This window comes from Dendrobium catenatum, unplaced genomic scaffold (assembly GCF_001605985.2).
Source record: "Dendrobium catenatum unplaced genomic scaffold, ASM160598v2 fragScaff_scaffold_47, whole genome shotgun sequence".
In the NCBI taxonomy this organism is placed as follows: domain Eukaryota; kingdom Viridiplantae; phylum Streptophyta; class Magnoliopsida; order Asparagales; family Orchidaceae; genus Dendrobium; species Dendrobium catenatum.
This window is the reverse complement of record NW_021318509.1, coordinates 177,381-201,854: the sequence shown is the minus strand read 5'-3', so window position 1 is coordinate 201,854 and position 24,474 is coordinate 177,381. Positions and strand designations below refer to the sequence as shown.

Genomic DNA, 24,474 nt, shown 5'->3' with positions numbered 1-24,474 from the left:
TCAGTCTACCAACACTAATAACCATTGATTGTAGTGTCAAAGAATCTGATTAGCAGCCATGGGTTGTCTCCTCACAGGGATCCCGAGTATATTGAAAGTGAAGATGTGTGGGTTTTAATTTAGTTAAATTTTTGGGTTGGGGCTTATGAATTTCTTAGAAGTTGTCCGTTAATTTGTTTAGTTTAGGGCTTATGGTTTCAAATAGGAGTCGCCCGTGTGATTAGATTTGGGTAGGGGGCTTATGGATTTCATTTGAAAGCAGCCATAATAGTGGGTCTTACAGCCTCTACTAGAGGTGGCTCAAAGATTTTTGAGTATAAGTAGGTCTTATGGCTTACTTAGAAGTAGCCCGAAGATTTTGGTTGGTAGATCTTATGGCTTCCTTAGAAGTTGCCTAACGACATATATTACTACATATTCATGTAAGCTAAGTTGCCCGAATGGTGGGTCTTACAACCTGGCCTTATAAATTAGAATGCCCGGGTGAGGGATCTAGGGTTATGTTATATCCTAAACATTTTTCTCAATGGTCAGACTTATGACTTCTATTAGAAGTGGTCGGATTTGGAGGTGTATCAGTGATTAATGGTTGGGTTATTTTTACCTAAAGATTTCTCCTAAAGTCGGGACTTACGATTTTTATTGAAAATAGTCGAGTGGTGGGTCTTACAACCTAATTCTTATAAAACAGTCTGCCCAAGTGATTTGAGTTATGGATCTATGGTCGTTCATTTAGAAGTTTCCTAATACGCGGGTCTTACTGCTTCATTCAGAAGTAGCTCAAATGACGAGTCATACAATTTAGTTATAATGTATGCTAAGATGCCCAAAGAGGGGTCTAGGGTTATATTATTTCCTACCTATTACCCTTAAAGGTTGAACTTACAGTTTTCATTAAAAGTAGCAAGAGGAATTTTATGAATTTACTGTTTCATTTAATAAATATATATTTAGTGAATGAATTACCTATATGATTTACCACTCATGTTAGAAGTAACCTATAGGATTTATTTTAGCAAGGGCTTAGCTTTAGACACTTTACTACTCCCTTGACACCAGTGTTAGTATCTTGTATCTTTGTGGCTCTACTTACTGTAGCTAGATTTATTCTTTTTTTAGCATTAATTTAATTTATAAATTGCACTAAAATTCATTTATTTGTTTGCAGGTGTTTGTAACCAGTTGATAAGAGAACTCTCAGGTAGCTACAAAAGTTGATGTTGGGAATCAAATAGAGTTTGGGTTGTTTGTTTGAGAGAGTTTTGTTGGAGAGTTGTTTAGTGTTAGTTTGCTTTGTGTTATTTGGAGAGTTGTCAGTTCGAGAGCTGCCCGATGTTTGAGATTCTGTAGCCCTTTGGAGAGCTGCCAAATGATTAGTTTGTACATAGGTTGGATAGTAGAAACATTTTATTTCTTTATTTTTCTAGCATTAATTAATTAAATGAATTTTAATTGAAATTAAGTTAATAACTTGCTCGACTCTCTTAATTAAAAAAATGTTTTTTTTTTTTAAATTGATTGCATGAGTTAATCATTTGAAAGTTGAATTTTAAGTTTAAATGAAAGTGTGTTAAAAGTTTAATATGAATTAACATTTTAATGTTATTATTAAGAACTTAATTGATTTGAATTTGATAAAGTTGTGATTAAAATTTCTGATTAAATTGAACTTCTAAATAAAAGTTTTGAAATTAATTGAGATCTTTTAGGTTTTAATTGAGTATCAACTAAATGATATCAAATTATTACTTAATTAATCGTTGCTGTTATAATTTTAAAAGGTTATCATTTCAATTGAGTTAATTTAAGTTTAAAATAAATTTCAAAATTCCAATTTTATTGAATTTAAATCACAGCTGTTGATTGATTTTTTTTTCAAAATTAATTGCTTAAAAATTTAAATGGATTTTAAGTTATAATTAAAAATAGATTTTAATTGGCTGTTTTATTTAATCAGATATTAATGAACTTAAAGTTAATATTATTTTTAAGTATCTGTTTATTTGTTTGTTTTTTTAATGGCTGTTTTAATTTTTTTAAATCAATTAGTTAATTAATTAGGTTAATATTTCAGTTGAAATTTATTTAATTTAAGTTAATGATTACAATTATATTAGATGCAATTTCAATCTTAGTTAAGATTGTTGGATTAGTAGGTTATTAATTAATTCGTTTCAAATTAAATTATATTTTTTCAAAATTTACCCAAGTCCAAAAATTTTCAAAAAAATTTCAATAGCATTTCGGCATCCCCTCCCCGCGAGGGGAGGTAACGGGAGGCAGTTGTCCTTTTGGCTAGATTCAGTGAATCAACACCGAGGAGTTTGAGAGAGCGAATCAACACCGCGGAATTTAGGAGAGCGAATCGATCCCGAGTCGGGGCGGAACCGACTTTAATTTTGAGGAGGGGCAAAACTACTGCACAAAAATAATTAAATATTAAAATAATAATATTATATATCTATACATTACGAAAAGTTTTTTAAAAAATTAAGCAAGAAAAATAAAGAAAAAATGTGTAATTAAATTATTATTAAAAGCATGAAAGAGAATATTAGAACTAAATGTGAAGAAATATATAAATATTTTAGGGCAAGTTAGGACAAAAGAGGACAAAAAAATTTTTTAGGAGGGGCAAAAAAATAATTTTCAATCTTAGATTCACTCCACAGGATCAGATCGACGGCCGAAGATTCATGGGGGGCTTTCTTTAACGTTTGCTGATTGCAATGGTGTATATATATATCAGAAGAAGGATTAAATAATAATAATAATTATATATAAGCTTGGTGTGAGACTTTGGCTTCTTGTGAGATTTGAGAGGCCAAATATTTGAGGTGTCCAAGAGAGCCGATCGGAGGCGAGACTCTGTTTACGAGTGGGGAAGAGAGTCGAAGTCGAAGACGTGGCTCTCGTGTGAGTCGAGTTCGCCGGCGACGGACGAGCGGGTAGAGTTCGCCGGCGATGGACGGTCAGGTCGAGGCTTTGTTCGCGTTTGGAAGACCGCCGGCAGGGGTTGGAGTCCTGTAGGAGGCGGACAGCGAACCGGGTTCAGACCTCGGCTGCGATCGGAATAGCAAATGATTGTCGGCAAGGGTTTGATCATGCCGAAGAACATCCTGCTTCCAAAAACCTCCTCATTCTCATAATAATTTTATTCCCATCTAATGGTACCTGTAGCTTCACAAAAATTCGAAATATACACCTCTTCTCTTTAGAAGTTCATTTAGAAATGCATCAAAAGTTGGTCTTTGTATTCCTTTCAGCTTTGGATAGATAAACATTTGTATCAAAGAAGCCAAGCTTTTCCTCCATACACTAAAGAATTATAATTTAGCAGAAATTCAAAGCAAAAGTAGATAGGTATAGGATATAGTTGAATTCCAACTAAACTTGTAGTCCAGTAGATTGATAGGTATTGTAATATCAGGGATATACATATTAAATTGATTGGATTTAGTGGCATAGTTCTTAATCAATGCATATATACTCAATTCTAATAAATGCCTTATGTAAGCATGGGAGAACTGCGGATGTTCTCTCTCTTTTTTTTTTCAACTCCTTAAATGATATGGGCGTAAGAACAAATGAGGTGCTCTATAATGTGAACTTGGATAGCTAGGATTTCATTGTTCATGCTCAGCATATTTAATTTTACACTGAGGTCAAGTATTAACAATTGCTATTTTAGTGGAATCATTTTCCATAGCTCTTGCATTAGCTAGATAGCCTCTCCAGATTGAAAATAATTCTTAGATTGTAGATTATCTTTTACACTCAGTGACATCACTGGGGTCAAATTCTGCACCGATTGGCAAAAAGTTTGTAGTTGTTGTTGTCGAATCTTTGTAACTCATGATGCAAAGATCTAAAAATTTTAATAATTACAAATCGCATGCCCCATTCATCTGTAATCTTAACTCTTTTGCACAAAAAATTTATTAGAATCACATATTGATTTTGTTCTGTCATTAATTTAGGCATTTTATTGAGTTGCAATTTTATTAAATTCCAACAATTGTATGAGCTTGATGGTTTTTACTGACATTATATTGTATTACTTTTGGTATGGGAAATTCATAGATCAACTCGATGATGCCACTACGCTGGTTGCTATGAACCTTCTAGAGAGAGTTCTACGAGAATTTAGATCATAATGTATTCATGTAGTATATTAATCTTCATAAATATACTTCATATGTCTATGCACTATTTAAATAGCAGAGAGTAAACATATCTTACCATCACTTGCAACCAAAAATTACAATAGGACTTTATTGGACCTTACAACTTTACAAGTCATCTGATGAGATAGGCTATTACAAGCTATATGGCATGCTAATGCACATTAAATGAAGCGTTATAAGGATTTTATGCTATGAATGCATGATTTTTGGACAGAGAAATATAATGTTCACACCAACTACACATTAATTGTTTTTTACAGAGCTATCATATTAGGAATGGATGATTAACTGTTACAAATTAAATACTTACATATTTATTGTCATCATCTATTCATTACTGTTTAATGAATATATTATTTTGACATAAATGTAATATAGTGTAATGCCCATAATGTACAATTTAAATCATGTTGTAATAATTTATATAAATATATAACAAATTATATACATACTTAGTACAAATTATACATAAATGAATTTACAAATTTTTTATTTTAACTAAATTTAAAAATAAAACCAAATTTAAAAATAATGTACTTTAAATTTTGTCAAAATAAATTATTACTCATATAGTAAACAAAAATAATTATTATTAATTTTAAGCTTAAGTTAAAAATTTATCAACAGCTAATTCGTTTAAAATATTCTTATTAATAATGAAGTGGTAAATAAAAAAAAAATATTCTCAATAATTAAATGTTTTTTAAATATAAGAATAATATAATTTGTATGTAAAAGACAAAACAAAATTAAAAAAAATAAGTGAGATGATATTTTAAATCTAATTTAAATACAATTAAAAAACGGTTTATGAGCGAATAAATTTAAATAATTCGCCTTATAGAAACCGGAGAATTAAAACCCAATTTTTAATAAAACGAGGAATTAAAATCCGGTTTCTATTGAAACTAGAGAATGGAACTCTGATTTCTATTGAAGTGGATAATGGAATTCCGATTTATGTTGAAACCGGATAATTAAGTTCGGGTTTCAATAGAAACCAGATAATGAAGTATCGATTTCTATTGAAATTGGATAGTTAAGTTCTGGTTTCAATTGAACAGGATAATTAAGTTTCGATTTTTGAATTCGGCCTTTTGTTCCTTGTGTTGGCTCTTTCCTAACTTTATTTATACATCCACGTCTTATAATTATTTTCATTGAAAATCTGCTCTTTTTTATAATTTGGCCCCGAACCCTATAAATGCTTTATATGCTGGAAAGAGGTAGGGATGATATTGAAATTAAATTTGAATGGACTTTCATGGAACATAACATCAAATGACATTTTAGAACAAAAATGTAATGAAATGAAATAATAAAACATGCAAGATTAGAACAAATAATGAACTTTTTACGTGCTGAAATATTCGTGGCAACAAAGAGATATGAAGTTTAGTATTCTACCTGTTCGAAAATCCAACACACAAACAAATAAAAGAGCGATGCAAAAGTTATAAAAAGAAATTATAATTTTTATGTGAAAAATTCTAAAAAAAGAAAAACAACGGGGTTTTGGTTCAATTAAAATGTTTTTATTAGTATTTGTTGTTGATTACAATTGATGTCCTTCCTTGGGGGAAGGTGTTAGCTCAATGTAGGGGCGAAACCCCATTAGGGTATGGGGGGAAATTGCCCCCGTAGAAAAATAAAAAAAATATTTATTATATAGTTCTTTAGGTATTTTAGTCTTTTTTACAAGGGTTTTTAGGCAATTGTCCTCCCCTAAAACTTTTAAAATATTATGATATTTAAGCAATTGTCCCCAACAAATAGTAAAGAGCATTTCATTATTTTATTTATTAATTTGAATTTCAAAAATATACTTACAACCAAAATTTGTTCTAGGGGAGCTGCCCCCGGAAACCCTCGCAGGGGCGCTGCCCCTTGACCCCGCAGGTCGAACCCCGCCAGGGGGCGCTTCTCCCTTGCACCCCCAATAGTTATTTATAAGTTTACCCCTTTTGAAAAATAAGGCTGGTTCCGCCCCTGGCTCAATGTAGTAAATATACATTGTATATAGCATAATATATGGTTGGAGTTATAAGCAAGGTAGTGAAAATCGGACCAGACAACGAGCCGAAAGAAGGATAGGTTTAGGGTTCGACCATTCGAACCCTAAACCTCTCCGTAAGGGTGATTGGGCTTCGTTGAACTAGTTAGAATTCCTTCATGGAGTTTTATGTTATATGTTTATTATTATTAATATTGCATAAAAACTAAAATGATTCTTTGTAATATTTCATCATGAAAATCATGTATTTTTTTAATATTTAGTGACCCAGTAATGTGTTATGATATGAGCATATAAATTAGTTCATTATATTATATAGTTTTTTTTTTTTGTGTGAAGTGAAGAAGCCTCTTATGTTGTTGGATTGAAGAAGCCTCTTATGTTGATGGATTGATTTCATGATTATGATTGCATGTGAAGGAATTTATATATTTTAGGTCTAAAAATGAATTACTTATGATTTGTTATTCATTTGGGCATACATACCACAAGTTATGCAAAATATGTTGCATATGTCTACAAATTATATATGCATGTGTGTGATAAATTATATAATTGATTGAAGCGAATGGTCATGATGAAAAGATGGCTAAACAAAATGATTCACAATTGGATGAATCTAAAGATTTTACTTAAGAAAGCAAGCTAACAACTTGTCCAAATAGATTCAAAGAGAACATACAAAGAGTTTTCTATATGGTGTACATGGAATGAATAATTATATGTTAGTATGGGTAATAGGTGCCATGATACAAAATAAACATGATGCCTACAAACACTAAGATGATGATACAAATCATGATAAGGAAGAGCCATTGTGCAGCTAAAATTGCTATAACAAAATAATATGACATGAATGATAATCAATTCAATTATTAATTGTATGATATAAATGTTCTTATGTATATTCTGATGAAAATTAAGAATAATTATTTGAACTAATATTTTAACAATCAAATCGAACCAACTAAATAAATTTTTTTCTGTTTGGTTTTTGGTTTTAAACAAATAATGCACAAACTACCCACATTGGGTAGTGAAAAATATTTTGATGTAGAAATAGTAAGTAAATCTCACCCTAATATTTAAGTTTTTTGTTTGAAAATGGTGACCATAATCAAATCCTACCAAACTTGGAGCCTTTTTATTCACTCCCTAACGCAACAAAGGCTTGTTATAATGTTCTCTCCAATTTAATCCAATTTTGATTAAAATTTTTCTGAGATAGATTTATTACCATAAAGTGTCAATAGTGTTAAAAAAAAAATATCTAAACATTAATTGAAACTGCATAAACCATTGTAAGCACAGCTAAGTGTTTTGTTTTTGTCTTTTTAATCATCCAAGTTACGCTGAATCAATCTATTAGAAGATGCTCATGTAATTAAGAGCACGTTTCACTTCGTACATGTACCAAAAATCATTTTCACATGCCATATACTAGTTTTGAGTTTTGATTATAAGCACAAAATGATAATACTAAGTCTATTTTTTTCTCAATGGAAGCGGATGATAAATAGAAACTTCTGGTCCTTCAGAAAAAACGACTCTTCTCCTTCAACTTTCCTCGAGCAAACCCTTGGCGCAAATTTGAACTGGAAGGGCGATCAAATCTCTGGTGCCATGGCAAAAAGAAAAGGTTAGTATTAAGAATTACTAAGAGAACAATTTCACATTTCATTGCCATAGGTTATAAAACTTCCTGATTTCATTGATATTTTTACTAGATCAATATCATCTTCTCTTTCAATGGCATTTTTAAGTGTAAAATATGTAGTTTTCAATGCAAAGATGGCTCTATTCTGATGAGATTTAGTCACTGTTATAATGACTTGAACTTGAGTAGTGGAATATTAAAAACAGGCTTAAATTAATTAATCCGTGACAACAGGTTCTTATATATTCGTTAAAGTTCCCTTGCTCCATGAATTTTAAAGAAAAAAATACATCCAAATTTAAAGGATAGTTAAAGAAGCGAAAATAAAGAAGAGAAACATGTATAAAAAAATTATATACTATACAAGACTACTACTAGGGGGATGGAAAAATCCTTAGAGGGATAACCCATTGAATGAAATTCTCACCAACTCTAGATTATAGTAGGGGTTGATGTACACAACCTTGCCCCTGCATTTGCTGGAGTTTTCAATCAGTAGAATTCGACTTTTAAATCACAGTTGAGGATGACATATAATCACCAATCCAAGTACATACTTCCAAAATTGGTGGAAGATAGGAGCTTATTTTCTAGCAGCTCAAAATGAAAAACATTGTGACTACCAAAAAAGAAAAATAGAGTTTTCGACTTAATTAACATACCTTAGTCTTGCTTATTTGTAGTGAATCCATATTCAACAAGTTGTCAAGCTCATCAGACTCGATGCATGCTTTAAAAATAGTTTCCGAGAGATCACTATCTTTATCTGCATTGTGGAAGCAGCTTCGTTTCTTTGCATCACAGATTAGCTCTGACCAGATGTTTTCATTTCTGCTTAAAGTTGCCTCATTTCCCAAAATCCACAAGCAATGTCTGTCATTTAAAGTTAAATGCATAGCTAATTTGCTATTGTTTATTTAAATATGTTCGTCTAATGGAAAAACTGATTGGTAAAAAGTAAACATACTTAGCTCTTGTAAGTGCCACATTTGTCCTCTGAACATTTGTGAGAAAGCCTAGTGAACCCGTTTATTAGATCTTACTGTAGAGAAAATAATTATATCCTCCTCACTACCTTGAAAACCATCTATGGATCTAACTTTCACCGAGAAGTAATTTGATAAATCATACTTCTTTCCTACTTTTTCATTGATTGCAAACACCTGTGCAGTGTATGGTGACACTACACCAACACTAAGTTTCTGATTTGTACGTTCTGATGCTGTCGGAAACAACAACAAAAAAAGGCATCATTAGTTCTCTTTTACTAGCTTTTGACAGAAAATAACTGTGTGACAATAAAGTTTTATTCGAGATTGATGAAGGTAAGTACGTACGCTCTAACTCTATGCATTTTCAAGTGAATACTTTTTGGGAAGGTCATACATTACATTGGAGTTGTTTATAAAAGCTATAGGCTACAAAGTTATCTTAAGTTTCTTGGTGGCCGCGATAGCTGCCAATTTTATTTTATCTATTTAAAGAAGTGTTTTTATTGGGACATCTGATTTTGTGGATCAGCTGTAATTTGCTTTCATATAAATGAAATTATGTTGAAGATAAGTGTGGGCTCTGAAAAAGGCATTACTTAGAGATTTCGTCTCTTTTTGAGCATTTCTCAATGTATAGGTCAACAATGTGGCATATGAAAAGCCTCAATAAAGATTATTTATGATCCAAGTTGACTTAAAACCCATTTCATTATGCATTTAAGTGTCAAATGTATAGTTGCATAGTCTTCTTTTTTTTTAATCTTTGGGTTACTGTATGGTATTTACTCTAGGATTAAGTTCCTTCTCTACTATCCTGAAAACACTAAACTTCATTCTTGCAATTTGATGTAGTTGGATGCAGTAGTCTAGCTGCCCAGGTGGGGTTTAGGACCTCTTTTATCACCTATAGGAGAAGAGGTTTTGGGAGGAAACTCTTTGGGAAAGGGGGGACTCCTTAGGAAAGATGTAAGGGGTATTTATTAGATGTAGGGGGCATTTATTATGAGATTTGAGCTGCTTAAGGGGGTAGATTATGGTGGGTTGCGATTTTTTAGGTTATGTTTTGAATTTCTGCAGCAATTTCTGGAGGTGTTTGGGTTCCTATTAGTTGCTAGGAATTCTGAGAGAGACGATTCACCTCTCAAACAGTGAATCAACTTGTATCTTGTCTTATTTTATTTGGAAATTAATAAACTGCTCTTTGTATTATTTCTGGATCTATTTGGAGTAAATTGCTATTTTTTTATATTGTTGTGTTGTTTTGATCATCAAGTCCTGTCACAATTTTTCTATGATCTTATATATGTGCTTCATATCATAGGACTGAATTTGTGAATTTAATTAAACTATAATGTTATTATTATAGGGACAAAAGGTTATTATTATATCGATAGAATATAGTATATAGATTCTAATACATATTTCTAATCCTAGCGTATAGCTCATAAATACAATAGGGTTTACATATACGAAGTTACAAATAACTAAGACGAAACATGAAAAAAAAAATGAAAGCATTCATTCAAGAAGACAGGCGAAAGATTATGCAACTAACTCAATAGGATTTTCAAAAAATGCAGGATTATATCATTAGCAATTCAGAAAGCCATGATCTAGAGTGCCACATTTGTCCTCTGAACATTTGTAAGAAAGCCTAGTGAACCCGTTTTATTAGATCTTACTGTAGAGAAAATAATAATATCCTCCTCACTACCTTGAAAACCATCTATGGATCTAACTTTCACCGAGAAGTAATTTGATAAATCATGCTTCTTTCCTACTTTTTCATTGATTGCAAACACCTGTGCAGTGTATGGTGACACTACACCAACACTAAGTTTCTGATTTGTACGTTCTGTGGCTGTCAGAAACACCAACAAAAAAAAGCATCATTAGTTCTCTTTTACTAGCTTTTGACAGAAAATAACTGTGTGAGGATAAAGTTTTATTCGAGATTGATGAAGGTAAGTACGCTCTAACTTTCAAGTAAATACTTTTTGGGAAGGTCATGCATTACATTGGAGTTGTTTATAAAAGTTATAGGCAGCATAGTCATCTTAAGTTTCTTGGTGGCCGCGATAGCTACCAATTTACCATTAGCAATTCAGAGAGCCATGATCTAGCATAGATTGCAGAGACAATTAGATATAATGTTAGAATAAAGGAGTGCTAGCTATCGCAAACACATGAACCAATAATTCATCTAACGTACATTGAAAAATAAGGTTACATCACAGTTGAAGCTATTAAATTGTAGATAAATCAAGAATGACAATGGCCAAATTAAACTGACTGAAATAACCACATGGGCTAATATATAAATAAAGCAGCACTACAGCCGTATAACAGGCAAGATTTATAAAATTTAAGTACTTTATAGTAAAATCATTATAATACAATCATTGCAATTTAGAAGAAAACTATCATACCTTTGAAGAGTTTTTCTACAATTTGTGCGGCAACTGCTGCTTCTATCATATTTTTTTTACTTCTTCCATGCTTATCTGTTCCCTCCTTGCCACGTTCAATGTTTATAAATGAATAAGGACCATAAAGTGGCCCTGATAGGTATTGTCTCAGATAGCTTGTAACTAAGACATTTTCTCCGTCAGAAATCCTATTTTCATAAAAGTTGGAATTTGGAAATTTGCTTATAGATGGATGCATCCTATATTGGATGTTGAGAAGATTTTTTTCTTGACCTAATGAGCTCAATCTTTCAAACAGGCTTCTCCCATAACCAGCCATCTCCGAAATCTGGAGAGAGAGAAAGAGAGAGAGAGAGAGGAATACAATTTAGAATAAATATATGTTTTTTTGACCGAAAGATAGACATTGTATATGCTTAGAAAAATCATAACCTGGCTTTTGACCATGGCTGGTAACTGAAACTCGTCTCCAATTAAAACAACATTCTCTATACCTGAAATTTGTAGGGGAATAAGGGATTCACATTCCTTAAGCTGTGCAGCCTCATCAACAATCAAAAACTTCAGTGGTTTCAGCATTTCAATATTATGTAGACTGAAGGAACTAGATGCTGTGCAGAAAATAACTGTCGCATTCTTCAAGCAAAAGTCTTGCACAGAGGCAGAATCAGAAATATTAGGAAGATTAAAGTCTCTAGATAGTTTCCTGACTAGTTGCAACAAAAAAGTTCTGCATTTTCTCAATTTAGCTTTGATGGAAAGATGTTCTTCGAAGCATCTGCTTGAATCAACAAAGAGTAACAACTCATTGGTTTCCTCAACTGTAGATTGAAACAACTCTCCAAGATCTTCATCAGAAACACTTGCTGATATCAAAAAATTTCTAAATATTTTCAACAAGTCTACACATATATTCATGTATTTGAAAACCATCCAAGGTACGAAACTACTAGGAAGATCCTTGCAGATAACTTCAACACACTCCTCCAATTTATTAGCAAGATGACGATAACGTTTTAGGACAAATTCATTGAATGTTTCAACTTTTGCAAAATCTTTTTTATCATTTTCTTTCATTACTTCGACTACATAACATTCGTATTGGGACCCTGCATTCTCAAGAAGATCTATCATTGCTCCTACAGTATGCTTCCAACCTGTGATATGCATGAAGCATTTTTGTAAAAGCCTCTTTGCTCTGTGTTCTAGAAAAATTTGTGAGAGATCCTCATCAATTTTCATCCTGGCACTATTCCCAAACAAGATAATATCTCCAGTGGAGAAGTTGAATTTATCCATTGACTTCTCAACTTTAAACAATTTATAGAGGCGAGAAGCAACTTCAACGACAGCCGTGTTTGTAGGTGCACATGTGAGCGTTCTGCATCCTGACTGCAGAAGAGCAAGTAGTAAAGTACTTGTAGTTTTTGTTTTTCCAGTTCCTGGAGGACCCCATATGAGCTTTATAGGATTATCTGTATGATTGCTTTCCCTCATTGATAGACAATCTTGGACAACACTTTTCTGTGAGCCATTTAGTTCGAATCTGTCCAGATAGTCACTCAAACATACTTCGAGAAAATTTTCACTTGAACAAGATGAAGGGGAACTCACACTTCTAACCTGTAGACAGACAAGTTGTTGGGTAAAAAAAGAATGTTATTATGTGTCTGGTGAAACTTGAAAGGGTGAAGAACAAGTATATGTATTAGATAGATGGAAAGAGACTTGAAGCTACAAAGGTATAAAATAGATTTGGTGATTTTGGTGGTTTTGACATGTAACACATATTGCTAATAATATAATCTAATAAAAATTATTATTTTTATAATAATTATGTCGAATTAAAGCTGAAAAGTTCTGTAGCTTACCGATGAATCATAAGATAATAACTTATTGATGATGCACATATTTCTTTTCGTGGCCAAGTCTAGATCCAACGACTTCCAGATTCTAATTGACGTTGTCATATTCAACAGGAAAACCATAAAATATGATTCTCTGTAGGATTTAGTTTCCAGCTGACGCGATAGCTTGACAACATATTGATTAGGGTCCACATTTTCAACAGAATCTTTATTTCGAACAACACAACCGATAATGTATGACGTTGCGTTGCATGTTAAATCCGATACATGTTTTGGTTTTGTTCTTGTGAGCACAAAAATGTCTGAATCCATTGGCTCGTAAGAAACATATCCAGAATTACCATCATCATCAATCTTAGGAATTTTAACTACAATGCTGTAAAGCAATTGAGTTTTTGTTTGTTCGATAGAATGTAATTCTGCGTATGATGATGCATGAGAAAATGCCTGCAAACTAGAGCGTAGATCTTCATGAGTTTCTTCTATCAATGGTGTGGTGAAGGAACCAAAATAATGTTCTAAGGATGTAAAAGTCTTTGGTATCTTCTGTACCTGCAGAAATTATAAATATGTAGTCTTCAACTCTATCAGTAATTAGTTAAGTGATATTTTAATAACAAAACTAATGTTGGCATTATGAAGAAGAGATAAATATGGATGAGAACTGATTGTAATATGTTAGATCTGCTTTGAGATGAATACATTGATTTTTTTAATATTCTAACATAATTTTTCTTTTTCAATTTAGTATGATCATAAAACTCATTGAATAATTAGATAAAAATAGGATTTGAGTTGAGCAGAAAACAATAAATTTTGTAAATTCAGATTTACTAAATATTATGTGTTAAGTTCTCAAAATATTAGGATGCATGTAAGTGAGATCACTAATTCTATAAATCCTCCTAAATTTAGTAAATCTTAGTAAGGCTATATTTTTTATATATTATATCAAGGATTTAAGTAAGCATTAAGAAAAATTATTAGTCTCAAAGCAAATCCAAGAATTTAAAACAAGCTTTTCATAAATTTTCATCATTAAAAAAAAAATTGCCAATAGGAATAGCAATAAACATATTGGTTTGGGTGAATATAATAAACAAGGGATTCATCAGAAACTATTCTACTCCGACTAGGGATTGGATCTGACTGGCAATGCAAAATACATAAAAATATAAAAGTAATCAACTCACCTTTAAAAAATTCACAAAACTAAAAAAATTAAAGAACCAGAAAAAAAACCAAAATAATATGCATCAATATGAATTTAATTAATAATATTATAATATTAATACAAATCAAACTTAAATTTTAATAAATAGCAAGTGATTAATTACAAGGATTGTTTAACCATTCTTTGAATTTTTCAGTAATGCTTTGTTTGGGACGGTTTTTTTATTACTTCTCAACTCTTTAGTACAAAAATTTGCACTATAAAGCTACGTTAGAAGTAATAAGAAAGCCGTCCCAAATGAAGCCTAAGGGTCTTTATTTGGGATGGTTGTGAAGTTGCAACTATGAAGAAAGCAACTCCGCTATTATTGTTACAAAGTAACCTTTCACAAAATAAATATTTGAAAAACAATGAGAAAATCATAAGAAAATAGTTGTTATCTAAAAAAATAAAGCAGTCAAAAGCTGTCCCAGCAGATCCTAAATTATATTTACTACGTTGTATTCAAGTTTCTTTCTAAGTAAGAACTTAGGCTTCGTTTGTGACGGCTTTTTTATTACTTTTTAAAACGGAGTTTTAGTAAAAAATAAAAAAAAAATTGTACTTAAACTCCATTTTAGAAAGCAATAAAAAAACTGTCCCGAAGCCTTAGTCTCATTTTAATTTGAACAAGAGAATTCTAAGCAAAATCTTCAAACTAGTTGTACTAAGTTCTTCAATAAAAAAATGCCGATCAATATTATCTTTCAGTACATGGACGTTCCAGATCTGGAAACTAAGGCTTCGTTTGGGACGGCTTTTTTATTGCTTTCTAAAACGGAGTTTTAGTATAAAAATAAAAAAATTTGTACTAAAACTCCGTTTTAGAAAGCAATAAAAAAGCCGTCCCAAACGAACCCTAAATTGCAGATCAAACTTCGCGAGTCTTTGAAGAAAAAAATTGATAAATTTCAATCAGAAATACTGCTACAGAAACCAATTGATCAAGAAAGGTGTATAATTAAACCTTGTTCTTAAAGAGATCGCGATTAAAAACATCACTAAGAGACCACGAGAACATGATCTGAACAAGTGTGGGCTTCTCATTCTTATCCTTCTTATCCCTCAGCCTCAACTTCTTCAGAAAATCATCTCCACTGTCATCATCTTCATCATCACTACTCCAATACCTGCTCATCTTCTATTTTCTCGCAGTTCAGTTCAGAAGAATCGAAAGAAGAAATGAAGAAGTAACCTTAAAAAGAGAGTATGGTATCACTTTAATATAAAGAATAAAGAAGATGAAGTGCAATCATCCACACTTTAGTTGGGAGAGAAGCTCAAAGGTCTCGTCAGTGGTAAAGCCTGCAGCTTTCGGTGATTGGCTGTTCACTTCAAATTTGGTGTGAGAACTAAGCGACGCATGCATGGCTCATTCGCTGGAGAAGATACGGTGAAGTGTTCGATCAGGTTGACGAGGAGTCGTCTTGGGAACTGTTTTGTGCTGGACTTAAATATCTCTTTCGGTCAATTGCCCTTTGTGTTTCCTCTTGCCACAGCAGAGCTCCTATGCCGTACTTTGTTTCATAATATTTTATGTGATCTCTACAGGAAATTGATTCAAAGACATTTGCAGCATTGGATTACTTTTAGGGAATTTTTATTCTGTGCGGAGTCTGGACGTCGTCCACAGACCAACAAAAATGCACAACGTCACTCCAAAAGTGTATCGCGTTCGGTACTGCTGCTCGGTACCAAGCGGGTACCGGACGGTTCTCCGGTCATGTGTCCGCATAAAATAATCTCGCCTTTGGGAGACCAACACTTTGCCTAAAAAAGGATGGCCCTTTGTAACTATTTTGTGCTTCTTGACATGTATTTGATGACGTTCATTTTATAGAATTTCTGCGCGCAGCTCACACAATCCTTTGATTCATCAATTGTTTGTTATGTTGGATAATAATTTGGCCTATCACAGTCCAAAAGTGGGTTATTGGACTCATGATACTAAGAGTTTTGAAATTATATTATTTCTCTCTTACTGAAGACTTTGCTAATGGCAACCATCATCAGACCAGCGATAGGTCATTGCTATCAACTTTCAAGCAATTGGGCAAGGTGCCGAAAGTTAGATTGTTTGATCCTTTTTAGGCCAATATTTGGAATGATTTAGATAATATGAACTTTAATTATTGCCTAAAAAGTGAATTTAAGATCTCGTTTGAGATGACTTTCTTACTGCTTCTTAAAACAATTTTTTAGTATAAAAATTAAAGTTTTTATACTGAAAAGCTGTTTTAAGAAGCAGCAAGAAAATTGCTCCAAACAAAGCATAAGATGAAAAAGAATTTAGATACACCAATAGTTAAATTTATTTTCAACCAAAAACATGAAAAATGATTTAGATAATACGAACTTTGAATTATTGCCTAAAAAGTGAATTTAAGATCTCGTTTGGGATGACTTTCTTACTGCTTCTTAAAATAATTTTTTAGTATAAAAATTAAAATTTTTATACTAAAAAATTATTTAAAAACAGCAAGAAAATAGCCTCAAATGAAGCATAAGATGAAAAAGAATTTAGATACACTGATAGTTAAATTTATTTTCAACCAAAAACATAAAATAATAAAAGGATAACAAACACCTAAATATTATTATTTTAAGAAATAACATAAAATAACAAGAGATAATAAACACCTAAATAGTATTAATTCTTAAGAGCTTTTATCTTATGTTGATTTCAGATAAAAATAAAGTTGGATATAATAATGATCAAATTTACTTTCAAGCTAACAATATTTTCCAACTATTTAATTACAAATTAAATTCATATTCTATGGTTTCATTTAGGACGCATTTTTTGTTCCTTTCCAAAGAAAATTTTTAGTACTATAACTTTTTTGTACTCAAAATTTTTGTATTAGTAGTTGCCAAGTTCTCCTAAGTGTTTGATAAATTTATTTTTAAAAAAAAAAAATTTGAAAGCTAAAATATTGGTTTAATTTAGTGGTGATTCAATTAAGATTTTACAATATTTTATAATAATTTTATTAACAAAATTAATTAATTGGCATCCACTAATTACGCCAAGTTCTCCTAGGCTATACGGCCCATATGAGTATATGACGCTACTGGCCAATGGCCCTTTTAGCCAATTTCCTTAGCAACTATCTTTCTTTTTGTAGGATAGAGGGTTAACTTTGGGGTTTTATACCCTAAATATGACAAGCTAGTGAGTGCTCCAATTCGACCCATTAAAATTCCTAAGCTTTTTTAATTAATGGGCTGATCCAAGGGTATAAATGAGTCAAGTTGAGCTCGAGTCACCTCTGATTTGAGCTTCAGCTTGATTCTACGAGTTTGAACCAATTCGTTTACTATGAAATAGAACAAATGACTATGATTCAAACAATTAATATAATAAAAATGATAATAGATGAGAAAAGTAAAGAAAAATAATATGAACCTGTCTGTTGGATGTCTTTTCTATTCCTAATGAGAGTAGTCCCTTAAGCTCTTTCAACTATAAGCTTAAGACACTTAAGATCACTATGAAGAATAAAAGGTGGGCTAATGCTAAATCACATGCAATAAGACATTGATACTCTCAAAGATGAGTACCATTCGGTGCTCAGCCAGATACAAAACAATCCTCTTGATTTGGTGTTGAATAGCAAACTCAGCCACATAAGCAACAAACTGGCTAACTATCAAACTGCAATGGCTAATTGGATCACTCAAAGAGCAAAGGTTAAATGGTTAACTCATGGTGAAGATGATTTGAAGTTTCTCTACTCAAAAATCAACATCACTAAAAACTATAATAGGATCAAGGCTATCACTAATGACCAAGGTACTTACTACCAGCAAGCTGATATTGCCAATGTATTTATCAGACATTACAAAAACCTATTCAATTCACCTGCTCCTGTAAATCTCAATCTTCAGCCAGTGGACATTCCCACTAGAAATTTGATTCCAGCTCACCTTACCTCTTCTCTTATAGCTCCGGTTAGTTTGGAAGAGATCAAAGCTATTGTTTTTTCTGGCAATTCTAATACAGCACCGGGACCAGATGGATTCACATTTGATTTTTATAGGTCCACTTGGACTGTTATCCAACACCAACTTTGCAGAGCAGCCTACTCCTTTTCCACTGGCTACATGCCAAACCAGATTAAAGTGACTGCTATTGCACTTATTCCTAAACAAACTCATGCTTCCAATGTGAAAGACTATAGACCAATTGCTCTTTGCAATGTTATTTACAAAATCATTGCAAAAATTATTGCCAATAGGATGAAAAAGGTGATGCCTCACATTATTCATCCAAGTCAAGGTGGATTCATTCATAAGAGGATGATTACTGATAATATTCTGTTGGCAACTGATATTCTTGGTTGTTTCAACATCAAAGATAAGCTTAAATATTTATGTGCCAAATTTGATATTACAAAAGCCTTTGACATGGTGTCCAGAGAATTCTTGTACAAAAGGCTTGAAGATAAAGGTTTCCCGAGTATGTTCATCTCTTGGATCAAAGCTTGTACCTCTAATGTCCACTTCTCTATCTGCATTAATGGGGTGCTAGAAGGCTATTTCAACTCCACCTCAGGGATTAGGCAAGGTTGCCTCTTGTCACCTTACCTTTCCTGCATAATTATGGATGGTTTATCCACTTTATTTGACCTTGCTTCTTCCAATAAATCTCTCCAATCCATCAAAGCTGGAAATTGTGAGGTTTCACATCTTATGTTTGCTGATGATCTTCTCTTGTTTAGCACAGCCACCACTACAAATGCTCACATTATTAAGGATTTTGAGGTTGTTTCTGGACTTAAGGTGAATCCTGATAAAAGTTCAATCTTAATTTCCAAGAACACACCGGTGGCTGAGGATATTTGTAATATCCTTAATGTTCAACAGTCCCTCTCTCCCATAAAGTATCTTGGGTTGCCTATTTTTTATAAAAAACTGAGACTTTGTGGCTTCCAGCCCTTGCTGCAGAAAATTACCTCTCTTTTAGAAGGCTGGAAAGCTAAAACCTTGTCATTAGCGGGGAGAGTACAATTTATTAAATTCACAATTTCCAATACTCTGGCTTATTGGATCTGTGGTTCAATCATACCTAAAGGTTGCTGTAAACAAATTGATCGGCTGTGTTCCAGATTTACATATTATGGCAACATTAAAGAGAAGAAATTGATTACTATTTCATGGAAAAACACTTGCTGTCCTAAAATCAATGGGGGTTTGGGCATACCTTCTATAGATTCACTTAAGCATAGTTTTACCTTCTCCACTATTTGGAGATTTTTAAATGCAAATTCTCTTCTCTTTAGCTGGTGGAGAGGCAAATATCAATCGTTGTGGAACCCAACTGTTACTAAAAAATCTCCTTATTGGGATTATATGTGTGCTAAGGCTAACGAGATTAAAGGTTGTATCAATTTTTCTATAAATGTCAGCAGCAATCTGTCTTTTATATGGGATCCATGGTGTGGTGGCAATTCGGTTGCTGATTATCTCACTAATAAAAACACTATTTCTAGATTTTCTTACCTCTTTGATTGGAAAATCTCTCAGCTTATCCGGGGAGATCGCTGGAACATCCCTAATTACTTAGATAATGAACTGGTTGCCCTCGTTAATGATGTAACTATTGATAAGCAACCTGAAAATCATTTATGGTATGACAAGCAAAACCCAATGTTTGGTGATTTCAATTCTATGTTTTATGCTCATAAAGAAAAGGTGTCTTGGCATAAGCATATCTGGCATAAGAAGGGGGCTCTTCGTTATTCTGTCTATGCCTGGCTCGTGTTTAAGGGTGGCTTAAAAACAGCCGATGTTCTTGCTGTTAGAAGCATTATGGTTCCAAACACTTGTTGTTTCTGTCACAATAATATGTAAACTATCACACACCTATATTTTGAATGTGGTTTCACTTTTGATATTGCCAAAAAGCTTTTCCCTTGGTTGCAAAAACTGTTGATGAGACCAAACATTTATCAGCTTTTTTATAGTATTTGGGAACAAAGTTTTAACTCTAAAACTAGGAACACTTTTCTTCTTACTGCCTCTGCTACTATCTACTATGTTTGGCGAGCAAGAAATAACAGAATTTTAGGTGGCATCATTGACTATAATGCCACAATTACTTCTAAAATCAAGAAAGCTATTCTGTTAAAAAATCTGGGATGGAAAACATGAAGATAGCCGTATTCTGGAAGCTCGGCGTTGCTGTTTTTTCTGCTCTGGGTCTGCTCATGATGATCCAGCTGTTTGTGATCTGGGTTATTTGCACTCTGATGTTTTTGCTCGGGCTCTTTTCTGATATCGTGATAGTTCAGTGGCAAGATTACAAGGAGGGGGAAATTATTTTTGAAAGGACGATGATGAACGCTGATTTTATCAGCTGCCCCTTGGATGGTCTTCTGGGCAACCAGGGGCTATGCTCAATTGACCCAAATGTGCTTTTTGACCCTTACGAATACTAGAGCATTTATGAGTCCTTGGCATTTTTGCCAAATTGTTTTTGCTTAATTATTAATTGTAATTTTCTTTTTAGAATCCATTATCTCTTTTTGTTCGAGATTGTTGGATTATAGTTTTGATTTCCTTTCTTTCTTGTAATCTTTTTATCAATGAGATGGGCTTTTTTCCCCAAAATTTCCCAAAAAAAAAAAAGAAAAATAATAAAATATAATTTTTAAATATTATTTATTACTTTGTGTTGACCTCATTTTTGTATGAGGTCACTTGGGCCAATCTTGACCCTAGATTAATCCTGATCCCAGATTAATCCAGACCCTAGGATTTTCCTGAATCCTAAGATCCTTCTAGATTTTAGATCCTAGGTTCTACGATAGATCCTAGGATTCCTCCAGATAAATCTATATCTTAAGATTTATTTCAGATCTTAGGACTCTTTTAGATTTCAGACTTTAAGATTTATCCTAGACTCTAGGATTCTTCCAAGTCAATTTAAATTCTAGGATTCTCCTAGATCCAGACCTTAAGATCTATTTAGGTCTTAGGATTCTTCAGGAGCCTAGATCATAGGACCTATCTAGAACCTATGACTCCTCTAAGTCCTAAACCCTAGAATCCCTTTAGATTCTAAGATCAATCTAGACTTCAAACCAATCATGGCCTTAAGCTAACCCAGATCTCAATTCAAATCAAACCTCAATCAAAATACAGACTCCAATCCAATTCAAGATCTTAATCTCCAGTTCAAACTTTGATCTTGTTTATAATCAAACTTCAACCTTATCCAATCAATTATGATCTTCCAAATGATCATAAATGATTTAGATAACTCAAACTTAATTAATCAAACTCAAAATCCAGATCAAATCCAAAATTCAAACCCAAATCCTAAGTCTAAAGGCCCTGTCCTAAAGACCTTTTTTAGGGATTTTTCAAACACTTCAAAACCCAGTCAATTGACCTCTGATTCAGAGTCTATCAGTTGCATACTGATGGGACATGTCTCTAGAGGCAACCCTCCAAATTTGAGCTCATTCTGAGATCTCTAACCCCAAAAACTAAATCAAAATCAAAAGATTGTAAAACCTTTAAATATTTACAACCTATGCCACTAGATCTGCCACCTAGTGGATTTTGACCTTGGAGCTTTCTACAAAGCCTCCAAGCACTTCCAAATACTTAATCCTGGCCCATTGAACATTAAACTGCATTTTGGTGGACCCATTTTGACCCCCAGTCAACCATGGGTCAAAATCACCAAAATAACCCTTAGTGGGGCTCAAATATCAATTTCAAACCAAATAAACTCTAAATCGCTGCAACCACTTCCAACAAGTTTCAAATGTCAAAACAAACCAATTAGACCCATTTCTAGACTCTCGGTCAACCTGGTTGACCAAGTCAACATGGTTGACCTAAGAGGCCCTTTAAGGGTATAAATATGTGATTTGACTAAAACGACCTATCTAAGCCATAAAATCACTTTTATTGATTTTCAAATGTCATTTCAAACTTGTTGAGCCCAAATTTGGGTCCCAGGTCAACCTAGTTGACCAAGTCAACCTAGGTTGACCTAAATACCCTTTAATATTTAAATAGGTTATTTTAACCTATTCAAACCATTTAACCCCTTTTAAGCTTCAAATCAACTCCAAACAATGGCCTAATCATGCCTTAAATCTTGGCCAATCAAATCTAGCCAAAATTGACCAAATCAATATTTTAAAACTTGATTAAACTAGTTCAAATTCTCTTTCATGCCTTCAAACCTTAAATCTTAATCATCAAACCTCTCCAAGTTCAATCCACCAGCTCAAACCAATTCCTTGCATGCCAACTCACAAGTCCATGTGGCATTTTGACTGGTCAAACAGTCAACATGGGTTTTGGAGTGGCCAACTTTGGTAAAAGCCTCTCTTAAACTTAATCCATTTTAACCCAAATCAACTCCAGTCATTTGGAAAGACTTTAGAAGTTTCTTAGGGCCTATCCCAGCCTTTGGATCATGATCCAAAGACTTCCATCATCCCACATGCCCATAAGAAGCAAAAATGAGTTTTTCCACTTCATGTCCTTGCCTTGTCCTTTCCTTTAGCTTCCCAACAATCTTAGGGACAGATGGCTTGATCATAAACACTCCCTCAGTCAATCCCAGCCACTCATTTGTTTAGGGAATGATGTAATGGGACCAAATATCCTAATTAAGCTAATTGGAACCTTAAGCCTTGATTCACTCAATCCCTCCTTTCCAGAGCTAATCCAGCCCTCAAAAACCTCCTCCAGATCTTTCTATAGCTTTTCCAAGTCTTTCCCCCACAAGATCTTGGCCTCCAAAACGCTCATTGGTGAAGAGAGAGGAATCTAGAGAGAGAATCAGGTTATTAACAAATAACTTCAAATCCCGCTAGATCCAGCTCCTCTTCTACAAAGTTGAAGAGGATCTTAGAAGCTTTCCAATAAGCCCAAGATCGTCAAAATCCGACCACAGGTTAGAAAGTTATTTGTGTTTTACGTTCTGTGATCAAACCTTGATATCTCAATATCCTCAATGCATGGAGCCTTGAAAATCCATGGATTGTAAGATTAGGATATCTAGATCCTACGTTTCAAATTTCATCAAATTTCAACGGTTGGATCAAAAGTTATGAGCATTTAAAGTTTCTAGTTCATTTTGAACTAGAGTGGCTCTAGTTCAATCAGAGCCGTCCGATCGCACTTTCTGCGCGATCGGATGGACCATAATCGGCCACATCACCAAGTCAGATCACGCGTCTCTAGCGGGATTCAAACTCGGGTCATTTGAGAAGAGGCGCGTCTACGTGGCATTATCCTAGCCGTCGGATCATGCCGCGGTGAATCAGACGGTCGATCTGATCGTCCGACGTGTTTAAGTGGTGCTCCGATGCGCGCTACATGTCTGCCACGTGTCAGAATGCCGCCCAATGATTAAAATTGATTAAAAATAAATTTAAAAATTATTTTAAATGCTCAGAACTTTAAAAATTCACCAAAAATCTATTTTATGTCCAAATTTGATGTTCCTAGACTCATTAAAACCGTCTTAATCCCAAGTTTATTTTAAACTTTTGTTTGGATATGTTTGATCACTGTATACAGAGTTATGAAGGGTTTATTGAAAATTGAATTTCTTTGATAACTCTCAATCCAGTGATCTGATTGTTCTCAAATTTGGATATGATATACTATGGTGTAATATCCATATGCCATAAAAGTTTTAAGTCAATTTAATGGCTGGATTTTGGTGAATTAAATTTTCAAATTGTTTGGTCAGATTTTGACCCAAAACTTTGAAAATTTATAATTTACACACCACTTAGAACTAAGCTTGCATTTTTCTGTGGTACGTGTAATTTAATGTCAGGATTAGATGAATAAAGATTTAAACCTATTTGAATACTAGTGTCACCTAGGAAAAATAATTAAGGGCAAGGTTTAGTTAACTTAGAAAAATCCTAGGAAATTTTACACATACCCAATAGGGGTAAAACATTAGAACATTAAACTTAGTGACATTATAACCCTTAGGTTCAAATTTCACCCAATTTGGAGCTCATTAAGTCAAAAAATTAAACAAGTCAAAATTAACCCCTTAATTAAGCATTAAAACCTACAAATTATAATAAATCAATTTTAAATTAAAAAAATATAAAAAAAA

The 24,474-nt window shown here is 33.1% G+C and overlaps 1 protein-coding gene and 1 long non-coding RNA gene across 3 annotated transcripts; one reads left to right on the top strand and one right to left on the bottom strand.

Annotated features, from left to right (window-relative positions):
* Positions 1 to 7,679: 7,679 nt before the first annotated feature.
* Positions 7,680 to 15,530, bottom strand: LOC110105878. Its single transcript, XM_020835558.2, has 8 exons — positions 15,328 to 15,530; positions 13,151 to 13,699; positions 11,712 to 12,902; positions 11,280 to 11,607; positions 10,505 to 10,711; positions 8,826 to 8,874; positions 8,521 to 8,731; positions 7,680 to 7,816 (listed from the first exon to the last, which is right to left on the bottom strand). Exons 1-8 carry the CDS (start codon positions 15,496 to 15,498, stop codon positions 7,736 to 7,738), a joined length of 2,787 nt encoding a protein of 928 aa, XP_020691217.1. The 5' UTR covers positions 15,499 to 15,530; the 3' UTR covers positions 7,680 to 7,735.
* Positions 7,704 to 16,224, top strand: LOC110105879. Of its 2 annotated transcripts, none has more exons than XR_003700427.1 (2): positions 7,704 to 7,840; positions 15,521 to 16,224. It is a non-coding gene; the product is annotated as an uncharacterized LOC110105879 (long non-coding RNA). The 2 variants fall into 2 exon arrangements; XR_002304182.2 differs by having other exon boundaries at positions 7,707 to 7,840; positions 15,516 to 16,224.
* The last annotated feature ends 8,250 nt before the right edge of the window (positions 16,225 to 24,474 follow it).

Coding starts and splice junctions, on each gene's coding strand:
- LOC110105878 (XM_020835558.2), bottom strand. CDS start 15,498: ATGAGCAGGTATTGGAGTAGTGATGATGAAGATGATGACAGTGGAGAT. Junction 11,608..11,711: donor CAGCCATGGTCAAAAGCCAG/GTTATGATTTTT, acceptor CTCTCTCTCCAG/ATTTCGGAGATGGCTGGTTA. Junction 8,875..10,504: donor TAATAAAACGGGTTCACTAG/GCTTTCTTACAA, acceptor CGGGTTCACTAG/GCTTTCTCACAAATGTTCAG.